Here is a 15167-nt window from a genome sequence, read left to right on the forward strand (position 1 = left end):
TGTGGGCTCGTATCCACAGCTGGTATACTGGAGTGGAGGGACTTGGCTGCATCAGGGAACTAGTCCCTAGACTAGTGGAGAACTACAAGGCTCAGCTAGTAAACCAGAGGCTGAAGTGACTTCAAGTACCGAAGCCACCACCACACATAACCCGCTGAAAAGGTGACCACATACGACCAAGGGACAAGGCAGGATAGCCAACCATCAAAAGGATCCGCGGACACCGGGTCAGGGCACTGTGTGTGATGCACGGGGCAGGCGGGAGAGGCCAGTGCAGGAAGACGACTAGGAAAGGAACATAGAAGGGTGTACTGAATTGTGCCTCCGAACTATTGGGGAATTGGCTGGGGCCCATCACAGCAGGACTCAGCACTCTAAGGGTAACATTTGACTAGTCGTGATAATCTGGAACTGACAAACTGTGAGTAAAGAACTTGGGACTGCATCTCTGTGTTGCCCATTGATTGCTTGCGCCTCCGGCTCTGCACCCCGCCATTACATATCAACTCCATCGACAGCCCTGGGGCCCAGCTCCACCCATGGAGAGCTATACTAACTCAGCTGTGTCATCACCGACCCCCAGGGAACTGAATAGCAGCGCCAGCACTATATCTTGTGCTGTTATATACTGTGCTGTGCCCCATATATCACTTTGTTACATCTGCTGCCAAAATAGTTTTTAGCTGATCAATGGGGTTGCTCGTTCTTGGATACCCACCAATCATACATTATGACCTATCCTATCGATGTGCCTTATATCGTTCAGTCCAGGACAACTATTTTAAGGCATACGGTATAACAAAAAAATGGAAAAATTTACACTCCACACGCTTCAGTACTTTGTAGCACCACGATGCAGAGTGGAGATGTTCCAGCGCCTTGATTTTTCCCTTCAGAATAATATCACTTACAGCTGACTAGGGTAGTTCTAGCACACCATAAGCTTTACATACCATACTGACTTGAGGAAACAGTAGTATCGTATGACAATGCCAAGTTTATAGCACTGAGCTCTTCAGTAAAATCCATACTTTTGGAAATTACGAAGCAATGTGCTTGTTTTTATGCACTCTATTACAGTGGGTATAGCTGAAACACCTGAAGTTATCCAGAGAGGTGGCCACATACCTTTTGCCTATATAGTGTAGTTTTCTATGACTGTCTAATGATACTTTACAATATCCAACAGTAAACATAAAGATGCAGCATACAATCTGTGTGTGTATATGAAGGCAACTCTGCTACAAAATTAATTTTATAAAGCTGAGTCTCAAGTTACAGTGTTCCCACAGAGTATCTGTCATCAAGCCTGTGGGTCAGACACAATGTCGACTACAACACATCTTTCCATTCATTACAACCATCATAAGGCAATGTCGGAAATGAGCTATTTTAAGCTATAGCGTATTTATAATCATTTTCCTAATATAAAGAAGAGACTAAAGTTCCTTCCGCTTGTGCCTTAAAGTGATAGACCCAGGATTTTTAAGCAGAAACACTTTATCCTGATCTTAGTGACACTGACATGTAAACATGTTTTCTATATATCAAGGAATTAGTTTTTAGATTATTTTTTATAGATACACTTGAGTTGGGGTTACACAACGACTTTGGCATTGACACAGGTCACACAACCAAAAGATTGCTCTATGACGCTTCTACGTTGCAGCATAATGCAGGTGTAGAGTCGCACTGCAGTCTGTATAGTGTTATGGTTACTTGTCACAGTACTTTGCAGATCACAGTTTGACCCAATTCACCTTCATTAGGCTTCAAAATAGAATCAGCACATGGTGATCTTTGGCCAAGTGACCTACAGTATGTTGCAGCTAAAGCGGGCTTTACATGCTACGATATTGCTAGCAATTGCTAGCGATATCGTACGCAAAAGCACCCGCCCCCGTCGTGCATGCGATTTCATGTGATCGCTGTCGCAGTGAACATTATCGCTACGCAGCGTCACACGCACTTCCCTGGTCGGCGTCGTCGCTGTGACTGCCGAACAATCCCTCCCTCAAGGGTGAGGGACGTTCAGCATCACAGCGACGTCACCGCGAAGTCACTAAGCGACCAGCCAATCAAAGCGGAGGGGCGGAGATGAGCGGGACATAACATCCCCCCCACCTCCTTCCTTCTGCATTGCAGCCGGCGGCAGGTAAGGAGACGTTCCTCGCTCCTGCGGTGTCACACACAGCGATGTGTGCTGCCACAGGAGCGACGAACCACATCGATAATCAACCATTACCGATTTTTGGTTTTGGGACGACCTCTCCATGGTGAACGATTTTCACCATTTTTGAATTCACTTAAGGTCGCTGGTAAGTGTAACGCTGTGATATCGTTAATGACGCCGGATGTGCGTCACTAACAACGTGACCCCGACGATAAATCATTAACGATATCGTAGCGTGCAAAGACCCCTTAAGTCCTTTTGCAGACCCAGCCTAATAGCAGTAACAAATCCTAATAGTCTGTGCCTTAGAGTCTGCAGACAGGGGAGCCTAAAGGCCCCGTCACACACAGAGATAAATCTTTGGCATATCTGTGGTTGCAGTGAAATCATGGACATATTGTTCCATTTGTACACATACACAAACCTGGCACTGATTGTCCACAATTTCACTGCAACCACAGATCTGCCGCAGATTTATCTGTGTGTGACAGGGCCTTAACAGCACCATATCACCAGATTCCATGCTTAGTAATTGGGCTGAGCGCGTTATAAGAGAGAACAATACAGCTGATGTATCCTTAACATTCAGGGATGAACCCCTATTTCCGTACAGATCAGCTATAGTCATGGCAGAAAGTGTTGGTACCATTGAAATTGTTTCAGAAAATTAAGTATTTCTCCCAGAAAAAGATTGCAATTACACGCTTTGTTATACCCATGTTTATTTGTTTTGTGTATATTGGAACAACGCAAAAAACACAGAAAAAAGGCAAATTGGATATAATTTCACACAAAACCCCAAAAATGTATTGTACCAAATTGTTGGCACCTCTCCAAAATTGTGGGTAAACAACTTTGTTTCAAGTATGTGATGCTCGAAACTCACCTGTGGGAAGTAACAGATATGGGCAATATGAAAATCGCACCAAGAAAACAGAGAAAAAGGGGAGAAGTTGACTCAATTTTTGAACTGTGTCTGTGCATGGAGAACAGAAAGGAGAAATGTCTGAGAGCTTGAGAACCAAAATTGTTGAAAAAATATCAATATTCTCAACGATACAAGTCCATCTTCAGAGATCTTGATGTTTCTTTGTCCATGATGCGCAACCTAATCAAGAAGTTTATAACCATGACACTGTAGCTAATCTCTCTGTACTCAGACAGCAAAGAAAAACTGATGAAAGGTTGCAACACAGGATAGAATGGATGGTAGGTAAGCAGTCCCAATCTAGTTCCAAAGAAATAAAAGCTGTCCTGCAGGCTCAGGGTGCAGCAGTGTCAGCGCAAACTAATTAACGACATTTGAAGGAAATGAAATACTGTGGTAGGAGAACTAGGAGGACTCCATTGCTGACACAGAGACATAAACAAGCTAGATTGTAGTTTACCAAAATGTATGTAAGTCAAAATTCTTCTGGGAAAGTGGTTTATCGACAGATGAGACCAAGATAGAGCTATTTCGAAACGCACATTGTTCTGTTTAGCAAAAACGGAATGAGGCCTACAAAAGAAAAAAAACAGTACCTACAGTCAAATATGTTGAAGGATCAAAGATATTTTGGGGTTGCTTTGCTGCCTCTGGCACTGAGTGCCTTGACTGTGTTCATTATGAAATCTGAAGATTGCCAAAGGATTTTGGGTTGCAATGTAGTGCCCAGTGTCAGAAAGCTGGGTTTGCGTTCTAGGTAGGGGGGTCTTCCAGCAGGACAATGACCCCAAACATACATCAAGAAGCACCCAGAAATGGAGGGAAACAAAGCACTGAAGAGTCCTGAAGTGACAGCAATGAGTCTGGATCTGAATCCTATTGAACACCTGCGGAAATATCTAAAAATTGCTGTTGTGATAAGGCACCCGTCAAATATCAGAGACCTGGAGCAGTTTGCAAAGGAACAGTGGTCCAAAATTTCAGTTGAGGTGTAAGACGCTTGTTGATGGTTATAGGAAGTGATTGATTGTAGTTATTTATTCCAAAGGGTGTGCAACCAAATATTAAGTTGAAGGCGCTAACAATATTGTCTGCACCATTTTTGGAGTTTTCTATGAAATTATGTCCAATTTGCCTTTTTTTCCCCCATTTTTTGTGTTGTTTTAATAAACACATAGAAATTAAATGTGTATAACAAAATGTGTAATTGCAATATTTTTCTAAGAGAAAAAACGTATTTTTCGGATTATAAGATGCAACTTTCCTCCCAAAAATATGGGAGGAAAATGAGGGGTGCGTCTTAAAATCCGAATATAGCTTACCGGGAGGTGAATTTGTGGGGGGCAGTCTGTGTGGCTGTGTGCGGACGGCCGGGTGCCTGTTGGTGCATGTGGGCGGCTGGGTGCCTGTCGGTACCGGCAGCTGGCTGGCTCTCTGTCCCGGCGGCCGTCTGCCTCTCTGCCACCACTGACCCGCCGCCACTGCCAGCACAGCCTCTGCCTCCTGTGACCCTGCTCCACCACCGCTGCCGCCCCCCTCCGGTAAGACGGACCCCATTTTTATTTTACCCTTTTATATCTCTAAATTTGGAGGGCATCTTATACTCCTGTGCGTCTTATAAAATGAAAAATACGGTAATTCATTTTCTGGAATAATTTCAAGGATGTCATGGTTACACATGCCAATTAGTCTGTTGATTGTATCTTTTCTACATGATAAAATCTACTTGTTTCTAGCAGTGCATCTTTCTGTGTAAATATGATGTGCTGCTACTGATTTACAAACTGCATGGAGACTGAATAATACTATTAACAATTGGCCTTCCCTTTACTTTTTGCATCAGCTAAAGTAAAAGAACCATTATTGCTTGTTCATATGACCATATTTTTGGTCCGAGTGCTGTGTGTAAAAAAACAGACTACACTCAGACTAATGTTATTTAATGGGAGAGTGTAGATCAGCAATTTACATCTAAAGAAATATGGCAGTATGCTCTGGTCTCTTGTGTAAATCTGACAAGACTCGATCTTTCAAGTCTATCTACACAAAAATAGATGACAAGTGAGAAATAAATCGTCTGAATCTTCTAGATGAAACTCTGATGATTTTTTTATACGATAGTGTGACCCTTGCTTTACACGATGAGTATTTGGTGCATTTTTAACTCTTTATATTTTCATGCACAACAAAACACAGAGAATTACAGTTTCAGCAGAGTGTATAGCATTTACCATATGTTTCAGATAATAAGATGCACTTTTCCTCCCAAAAATTTGGGAGGAAAATGGGGGGTGCATCTTATATCCAAATTTAGCTTATCAGGAGGTGGAGAATGGGGGTTGTGCTGGCTGTGGGGGCTGTGCTAGCTGCAGGGGCTGTGCTGGCTGTGGGGGCTGGGCTGGCTGTGGGCGCTGTGCTGGCGGCAGGTGCTGTGCTGGCTGCTGTGGCTGGGCTGGCTGCAGGTGCTGTGCTGGGGCTGCGGGCGCTGTGCAGTCTGCGGGTGCTGTGCTGTCTGCGGGTGCTGTGCTGGGGCTGCGAGCGCTGTACTGGGGCTGTGGGCGCTGTGCTGGCTGTGTGGAGCAGGGCAGTGCGGCTGGGTTTCTCAGATGCTCTGTCAGCGCTGCGGGCTTCAAATAATGGTGCCTAGAGTCAGCACGTGCACAGATGGAGCTCTCGGCTCAATATCCCATTTACGCATGCGCCGCCTCAGGCCCACTGATCTCCTAGCAGTGGACTTAAGGAAAATGGTACCCGAAGGTGGCGTATGTGCAGATGAGATCTTGGCTTGTCATGGAGCTGATAGCTCAATCTGGGCACATGCTGACTCCAAGCGCCATTTGTTTGAAACCCACACCACCGACAGAGCATCTGGGACACCCGCCGCACCGCCTGCAGCATCGCCCTACTCCAGCACTGCCCCTTCCTCCTGTGAACTCGCTCCATCATCACTGCCACCCTCATCTCCTCAGTAAGACACCACCGGATTATCAGACAGACTCCATTTTTTTTCTTTACCTTTTTTCTCTCTAAATTTAGGGTATGTCTTATAATCTGCTGTGTCTTATAAAACGAAAAATACGGTATATACATCTCATGCCTACAATGTTTTTATTACGCAGCGTAAACTGATCTGTGGTGCGTGATTGAAATCTACAAATTGTCGATTTGTCCTGAGGTAAATATGCATTTTATTTGAGGATTTTATTTATTTGTGAATTTTCCCAATAGACTTGAATGCGATGAGGAAAATCTGCAAATAGAAAACGCATATTTCCGCAACGGAAACAAAATAAAAACGCAAGTAATCCGTACATCATGAGTTTATCAACAAGGTTTTATCCAAGAAAAATAACAGGGAATATCAAAAATAAAAACAAGGTTTATTTAAAACCTAACCTACCGAAAAGAGAAAAAACACAGCTGAAAAAACATGATTAAAAAGCAGATAAATAAAAACACACTCAAAAGTACAAGGAAGAAAAATGAAAGTACTCTAATTTTGCTAATTGGGGCAGATATCTATTATGTATCTATCATGTATGTATCTATCATGTATATATCTATCTACAAAGCTACAAACATCAAAAACTCGTCAAGAGAAGTTTACATTAGCGCAGATTGACTAATGATATTATGGATCGGTGCTTGGCATGGGGCAGAAAGCTGCCTGCGTAAAGGGACTGTAATATCAATTTGTGAAATATTGACTCAAAGACCAGACAAGGGCTCATAGATGAAGAATGAAGAGCTCTGAATTTCCGGTGGCTTATTGACAGTTCTGGTTGATTATTCATCTGCGTCACTGGTTTCAGTCTGGCAGATCTGGCCGTGTTAATCTATTTTACTCATCAGACAGGTAAATTCCTTGACCACAATGTAGTTTCTTCAGAAAAACAGAAACAAATCACGGCTATAACTTCCTACATATTGCTACATTGCATGCAACTGAATGAAAGCAGCTAATTATACCGTAGTGTCAGAGCAGAAGCCTTCACATTCTGTTGACAGAAAAAACCACAAAACCAAGGGGAAGTGTGGGTGAGTGGGGGCAGATCAGGTGGTCAGAAACCTCACGGTGTCATAACCCTCGCTTCACGCTGATTGGCTGCTGATGTCTGTGGCCACGGTTTAAATTCTGCGAGCCCTGGCCCAATCCACAGCACAACATTGCTCCTGCTTGTCACACAGTCCACTGCAGAGCATCGGAGAAGAGCTCCTGGTTATACACAGGTAATGCATATATAGCAGGGGCTGCTCTAATACGCAGTGATAGACAATTCCGATAAGGAAAATTAGCATCGACCCATAAATGTATCTTTTTATTTTACAGATATTCATCGGAAAATGAAAACTGCTGTGTTCATCGTCTGCCTCGTAGGCATTGCCTGCACGCTGCCTGTGAGTACCTCTGCCAATCCTTAGATATTGCCTATAGCCAATACCCTACAGATAAGAAGATACTAAAGAAAATGCAGCAATATTTCCTTATTGTCTTGTGCTAACCCTTGTCTGGTACAATGGAAAAAAAATCCAAACTGCATGGGATGACATTTACCCCCCTGGTATCAGCAAGGGTTAAGTCCCTGTAAGTTCAAGTTATAGGCATAAATCTGATATTAGATTCGGTATATGTCATATGTAAAGTAGATAAAATCTATCAAATATAAACTGATTAATTCCAATTAGATTATTGCAACATTATATTAAAATGCCTAATTAAGAGATTATTTATTTTATTTTTTTTATTTTCTAGGTTATAAACTCAGATTCTTCACAGGTAAGTAGTTCATGATTCCTGATGCTAACAACTTTTTAGTCTACATTTACTATATGCAGATATAGCAGAGCTGAACTTGTAATATAAGCGTTTCTATTGGGCGCTCCCAATAACCGAGGTTCCTATTACAAGATAGATTAACGCCCCATAACAAGCACGGATTGATGATATGTGAATTCCATCGGTGCTTGTTTATTTTCCTTTTCATGTAATAATTACCATTAGTGGTTTTAATGAACAATCAGTCGTCCTTTCTCCTTCATTATTGTTTGCTGCATACCCCTTTCCACACAAGTGGAGGTGCAGCATACAAGATGGAAGAAATAAGGCTCTGAGCAATACCCACTACTGAAAGTTTGTTAGGACGATCATTGCCCCAGGTAAAAGGGCATTACATATGTTTACCTGTTGGCTGTGAAAAACTTTACCCACATTTACTAAGAAGTTTATCCCAGTTTTTGTCATAAAAAAAATCCCCCCCACAAAATAGACGCAAATAACGATGCAACAAATTTGTACTAAAATTTGCCAAATGTTAAAATATCATGAGAAAGATGGTTGTCAAGCGGAAACAATTTGTAAAGCTACTGCACCACTCCAGGCGATTGCGATGTGAGATACCCGTGGTGTGGGAAGACGTGGACCACCAGTGGTTCCATGCTAGTACCTCTCCTATTTCCCCCCAGACAGATCTCCAAACTATGGTTTTCTCAGCATATTGATTTATGCTGCCTTCTGGTTTGGGAAGAACAATTCGAGTTACAGGTTCCTTTTAAATAACGTTTCTCCATAGTTATACTTACAGAATTTATACAGTATGTTAAAGGAAGGAAAGAAGTAATGTCTTCAGGCGTGCCAAAAAGTTCTTAGCGTGTGAGATTTCACTTTTGGAGCAAAGACTTGTGTAGGGGGTATGGATAGGCTGGGTGGATGCTGGGAGTGTCTGTATTTATTATGCAGTTATGTATTCTACTATTTGCTATCATGTAAGGAACACCAAAATGTATGCATGGCACGCCTATATTTCTGAAGACTATAAAAGATCTGATTCTTATTAAAATCATTTGGAGAGCTTTGGAAATCACATGCCTATGTATTTCTTTAATTCTCACCGGCGCCGTAGAATGAAACCCAGAAACTTTTAATTGGGGAAAGAATTACTTCAACACAGCACATAAAGCAGTAACAATAATTTAGTAGATATAATAGCGGTGTGTAGAAACCATTGGCAACTAGTGATGGGTGTGCGTGCTCACCACTGCTTGTTACTTGACTGAGCATTGAGGTGCTTCGATGCGTCTCGAGTACCGAGTGTAATGTAAGTCAATGGGAAACTCGAGTATTTTCAAACTCTGATGCTCGAGGCTCGATTAAGTAACCCGCTGTGGCGAGCACACTCGCTAATCACTATTGGCAGCCAATATTTAGAAGGGGGCGAATACGGGGCTGTTGTCTGTGAATTAATAAACACCAATATCACTGCAAACAGAAATTAATTTTTTGTGACTTTCACATTTGTATCAATTGTGGTTTATACATTCTATACTGTTGTATTTTCAGGACTCAAGTATCAGCCAGAGCAAGTCTGTATCTGATTCACATCCAGATTCTTCCTCCTCATCATCATCATCGGAGGAGAGATCCAGAACTGCCCCAACTACGAATGGAGCAACAGTTCAGTCTATCATTACAGAAGATTTCGCAAGAGGAGATAGCATGCGCCGTAAACGTGCAGCTAAAAGTGTAATGATTTTTTCATTTAAACTATTTTAGAAGTCTATTTATGTATAATTATTACAGTTAGGGATGATCGAATACCTCAAATATTCGGCTTCGCAAATATTTTCCGAATAGGTTGCTGCTATTCGACTATTTACGAATATTCGATGCACAATGTAAGTCTATGGGAAACCCCGAATAACAACTATTCGAGCTTCCCATAGACTTACATTGTGCATCGAATATTCGCATAGCGGCGACCTATTCGAAAAATATTCGTGAAGCCGAATATTTGAGGTATTCGACCATCCCTAAATACAGTCATCTATCATAATATATGAAGAACTGGCTTATACTGTATAACTTGTAGCATCTTGCCTTACTTTAAGTCAATATTTTGTACCCCCTTATCACAGTAGAATTAGTGCCCAGCAAGTGATAAGGTTTCCTACTTTTTTAACACAGTACCAGTGTAAATATAATGTGATAAGCTTGTTTGATAACCTGTATTGTATAACAATTGTATTATATCTTATGTATATATGCATTTTTTTGAAGTGCAGAGAAGTTACTTACATTTTTTTTCTATTTCTTCCAGTCTTCAGAATCTTCACACCAGGTTAGTAGATCACCTTTATCACAATTAGTGTTATACAGAGCATGTCATGTACATGGAATACACATGATCATATATAAACATTTACTACTTGTCATCTTATAGCAATAACCTAGTCTGCAAAGATTGTCATCACATCAATCCCTATCTTCAAATTTCTTCTCAACCTAATTATCCCTATCACAAAACATATCTACATACTGGATGACAATACAGTACAAATCCATTAAAAAACACAAGAAAACATTTAAAGTCCATGTAGATGTTGTCCGTGCTTGTATATTGTTGACAACTGATGGATCTGCTGTTTTTACAGAGCACAAACTCAATTGAAAGCCACAGTATATCAAAATCCGATTCTCGCTCCTCGTCATCAGAAGAGGTCAGCATCGCCCCTACTCCTGAAGGCCCAACACCTCAACAGACAAGGGGTAACCCACTCCGCCGTAGACGTTCTCTTAATCAGGTAACACATCAAATGTATTAAAATATGTCTGGTATGTGGTCGTAGGATGTTTGTTTTGGTGTTGTAGATTGCAAATTAGACCATTTTTACCTTGAGGGGCAAAAATTATATTATAAAAACCACGGCATATGTAGAAATCCATGTAGGTTCTAGCCATCCACAGAGATTATCTATGTGCCTTGGCCATGGGGATGAGGTGATATTAGTAGAGACTATACAAACTATACACAATCAAGTACCTAGAGGGAACCTGGGAAGAACATGGCAATTTAATGATGATGATATTGCTCTTGGTCAGACTGGAACCAAGGGCTGACGTTGAGTTACATAGAATTTATCTTTGTATGTGACCAACTTCTAAATTTTTCAGCTTTCTCGCTGTGGAGATGAGATAAACATTTCACATACAAGCAGCGAATATTTACTGTACATATAGAAAGAAATTGATCTCAGTTCAAAAGGGGTTAAAGGGAACCTGTCAGGTCCGCCAAAGTTCCCAACCGCTACTATATCAGTATACACAATAAATTGTTTCATTTTCCATAATTACACAGCATCATTCAAGAATGATCTCCTGCAGCGTTGCTTGGGCTAATGAGGCAGTACTTGTTTGGTAGGGTGCCTCTTCTATAGTCCTGCCTCACTTCTTCTAATTACACGTCCATGGGTGTGACTAACAGCCTACATAATAGTCCTACAATAACAAGGAGTGTATGCAGGCTGTCAGGGACACTCAAGGTGAGTGAGTAGAAGATCCAAGGTAAGACTAAAATGGGGGAAGAGATGCCATGCTAAACCATACCTACCTCATTAGTATATGTGAGGCTGCAGGATTAAATTAATTCTTCAATGATTATTGTGTTAGCATGCAACATCGAATAAAAGTACCACATGAGCACTTTTGGCTTGGCGCTCTAAATGTAAGTCTTCTGGCCCCTGTCAAATACTCCAATACCTTCACCTTTTGCCAACTTCACTCTGGTCCTGCGACACCATCTTGTGACTACAACTTCTCACTAGCCATAGGTCAGAAGCTACATGACAAGTGCTCAATACATCTCTATGAGAGCCAGAACAAGGCTGTCATAGAGATGTATTTATTTTATTTGAGAAATCCAGTGCACTCTATGAAACACTGGTTTCCATAAAAAAATATGGAGGGCACTGACAAATTTGTAAGTGACCCCATTGTTATTTAGCACATTGCTTTTTTCTTCTAATTTCTGCCATTTAACACTGGAGCGCACTGGAAAGTCATATGTTGCTGAGACCAACTGGAGAGGTGGCAATAAAAGGTGAAGTGAAGCTGAGCATATGACAGGGGTTAAGGACTTAGATTTAGACTGAGGCCACACGGGGATTTGTGCGAGTCCTCGCATGACACTCAGCTCACGCTCGCAGCACAGTGGGAGCCGAGTGTCATGCAAGTGTCATACGACTGTGGTCCGATCGTGCGATTAAAACACAGCTGCGGATGGGAGGGCCGGCGCTGCGGAGGGGAGGGAGGGATTTATCTCCTCCGTTGCCGGCTGATGCGAGAATTACACTGAACTCGCGTTATACCGGTATAACGCGAGTGCAATGCGATGTTTCTCTCGCTCCCATAGACTTGAATGGGTGTGAGTAGAACAAGATCGCATTCAACCCTCAGCATGCTGCGACTGTTTTCTCGGTCCGATTAGGGCTGACAAAAAAAATTGCTCATGGGAGCTTCCCCATAGAGTAACATTGGTCCGGGTGGAATGCGATGTTTTTATCGCATTCCACTCGCTCCGTATTACTCGCCGTGTGTGCTGGCCCTTAAAGCGCCACTCCAGGGGTGCAATAAAAAAACGCTAGAGTGGTGCTTTAATGGAATAAGGAAATTACCATTTATATGGTGATAGACGTGATAGGGAACGATCAGGGGACCTTACAGGTTCCTTTCAGGGGCTAACAAGGTTGTCTGTTTTAGAAAACCCATTTTCAAGAATATGTTTAGTATACTATAAGCTAGTAGAGGCACCTACGGTATATTACTTACAAACTATCAATTTCCTGGAGTGGAAAGTAGCTTAAAAGCATCTCTCTCTGGAGGACCTAGCATGTCCATGTATTACACAGATGGCCTCCTAATTTCAATGGCTGCTGTACATTGCTTATTTTCTCCTTTAGGCCATGAGCACACGGTGAGTATTCGGTGCGTTTTTTACCTCAGTATTTGTAATCCAGAACCAGGAATGGAACAATCAGAGGAAAAGTCTAATAGAAACATGGGGATCAGTTCTGTATTTTTACCTACTCCTGGTTTAGGCTTACAAATTCTGAGGTAAAAAACATAAAATACTCACTGTGTGAACATGGTTTCAATTGGTGCTAGGTCGTTAGACCAATTACAGAAATTCACTGGGTTGCAGAAGTAGGAGACTGTGTCAATTCTATTGCTTTTTTTTTTAGCAGACTTTCTATTAAAAATGACAAAGTATGTAGGCACATGACAGTCTGATCTCTTTGCACAGGTGGCACATGGAAGCTCTTCACATCATTCTTCAGAAAGTGTGACCACTGAGAGCACAAGTCATCAGTCCCAACCATCTGAGAGCTCTGAAGAAAGTCATGAGCACACCCCTAAGATGAACCTACTACAAAGCATCCTTGGATTAACTACAACAGATCCAAACACATCTGAAGAGAGCTCGGAGGAGAGGACAACTGTGGTATTCCAGCCCTGAGCATGACAATTGATCTCCATTATCTTCTGCTGTCCTCTGTCTTTCTTTATGTGTGAATGATGCTGTCCTGTTCTGATAATATACAATGAGCCTACTCAGAGTTTAGTTCATACCTTGGTATGAAGCAATATCAAAGAAGTCTTTTCCTCACACATTTAGAAAACAATGCAACACACATCTATCAGTCACCAATCTGACATAGAAAACCCTATGTCTTTCGACAGGTTTCCAATCTGATGGCCCCTGATGCACATGGATTTGGTGTGTCAACAATGGTCCATAGCATTCAAATTGGTGGCCTTTCATTCCTCTACAATGTAGAACCTCCAGACCCTAGTTTACGAAAGTGTCTACAATTGTAGCTGCTGTAAAATGTCATTGAGATAAATTGTGGCTCCCAGTATTGAAAGTTCTGACTATACTGCAAGGCATGACATGGGCAAGATATTGTAAGGCATGACATGGGCAAGATACTGTAAGGCATGACATGGGCAAGATATTGTAAGGCATGACATGGGCAAGATACTGTAAGGCATGACATGGGCAAGATACTGTAAGGCATGACATGGGCAAGATACTGTAACGCATGACATGGGCAAGATACTGTAAAGCTGGGTTTACACACTGCAACATCGCAAAGGACATCGCTGTAACGTCACCGGTTTGGTGACGCTATAGCGACCTCCCTAAGTCTCTGCTAAGTCTCTGGTGAGCGTTCAAACAGGCAAACCTGGCCAACAACGCAACAGCGATCCGGACCTGCAGAGCGACCTAGCTGGTTGTTGGGGACGTTGATAAGCAGCCTTTTGAAAGGGAAGTTGCTAACAAAGTCGCTGCAAAGTCTTCACACACTGAAACTTCATGCTGCACAGCGGGAAACAAAGGACCTAGGAATGGTCCTGAACGATTTGTAACGATTACAACTTCACAGCAGGGGCCGGGTCGCTGATAGGTTTCACACACTGCAACATCGCAAACAACATCGCTATTGCGTCACAAAACCGGTGACGTTACAGCGATGTCGTTTGAGATGTTGCAGTGTGTAAACCCAGCTTAAGGCATGACATGGGCAAGATACTGTAAGGCATGACATGGGCAAGATACTGTAACGCATGACATGGGCAAGATGAATGGAAAAAGGGCTATCAAAAATCTAAAAAATCCATACAGAACCCTATTTATAAACCCTCAAAAATGTCTTAAAGTCACCCCCAGTCAAGTTAATATGCACCATTGGCCTGCCATAAAACGTTGCGCTGTGCTTTATCTGACGAAAGCTCATTTAAATTATGGATATAAGTGTTTATTATATCGGCTGCTGATGTGTAAGGAACACTTTATTTTAGAGACTACTTCTATAACACTAGGGACATATATGCAATTTCCGTTGTCTTGTGCATTGCATAAATACATTAATACTTGATTGTAATATGTAATTAACTGTATAGAATGAACTGCCTACATGTTTGACGTGCATTTTTTCTGACACTTCCTTTGTATATCATTTACATAAATGCCACATTTTGGTATGTTTTAGTTGGAGTGTAATAAACATTTAAACAGAATATTGTGTTTTGCATTGATATACTGAGGCAAAAACATTATGGCTGCCCCTTGATGAGGGGGTGCACTCCTGTTACTGCATCATGCCTTGCCACAAATCTTAGGCGGGCTTTGCACACTTCGACATCGCAAGCCAATGCTTGCGATGCCGAGTGCGATAGTCCCCGCCCCCGTCGCAGCAGCCATATCTTGTGATTGCTGCCGTAGCGAACAT

The 15167-nt window shown here is 42.0% G+C and overlaps 1 protein-coding gene across 1 annotated transcript; it reads left to right on the top strand.

Moving 5' to 3' along the window:
- The first annotated feature begins 7220 nt into the window (after nucleotides 1-7220).
- SPP1 (secreted phosphoprotein 1) lies at nucleotides 7221-14955 on the top strand. Its single transcript, XM_075351456.1, has 7 exons — nucleotides 7221-7331; nucleotides 7432-7499; nucleotides 7855-7878; nucleotides 9439-9621; nucleotides 10196-10216; nucleotides 10530-10679; nucleotides 13178-14955. The coding sequence occupies exons 2-7, from the start codon at nucleotides 7446-7448 to the stop codon at nucleotides 13388-13390; spliced, it is 645 nt and encodes a 214-aa protein (XP_075207571.1). The 5' UTR covers nucleotides 7221-7331; nucleotides 7432-7445; the 3' UTR covers nucleotides 13391-14955.
- Nucleotides 14956-15167: the final 212 nt, after the last annotated feature.

Source organism: Anomaloglossus baeobatrachus, chromosome 1 (genome assembly GCF_048569485.1).
Source record: "Anomaloglossus baeobatrachus isolate aAnoBae1 chromosome 1, aAnoBae1.hap1, whole genome shotgun sequence".
In the NCBI taxonomy this organism is placed as follows: domain Eukaryota; kingdom Metazoa; phylum Chordata; class Amphibia; order Anura; family Aromobatidae; genus Anomaloglossus; species Anomaloglossus baeobatrachus.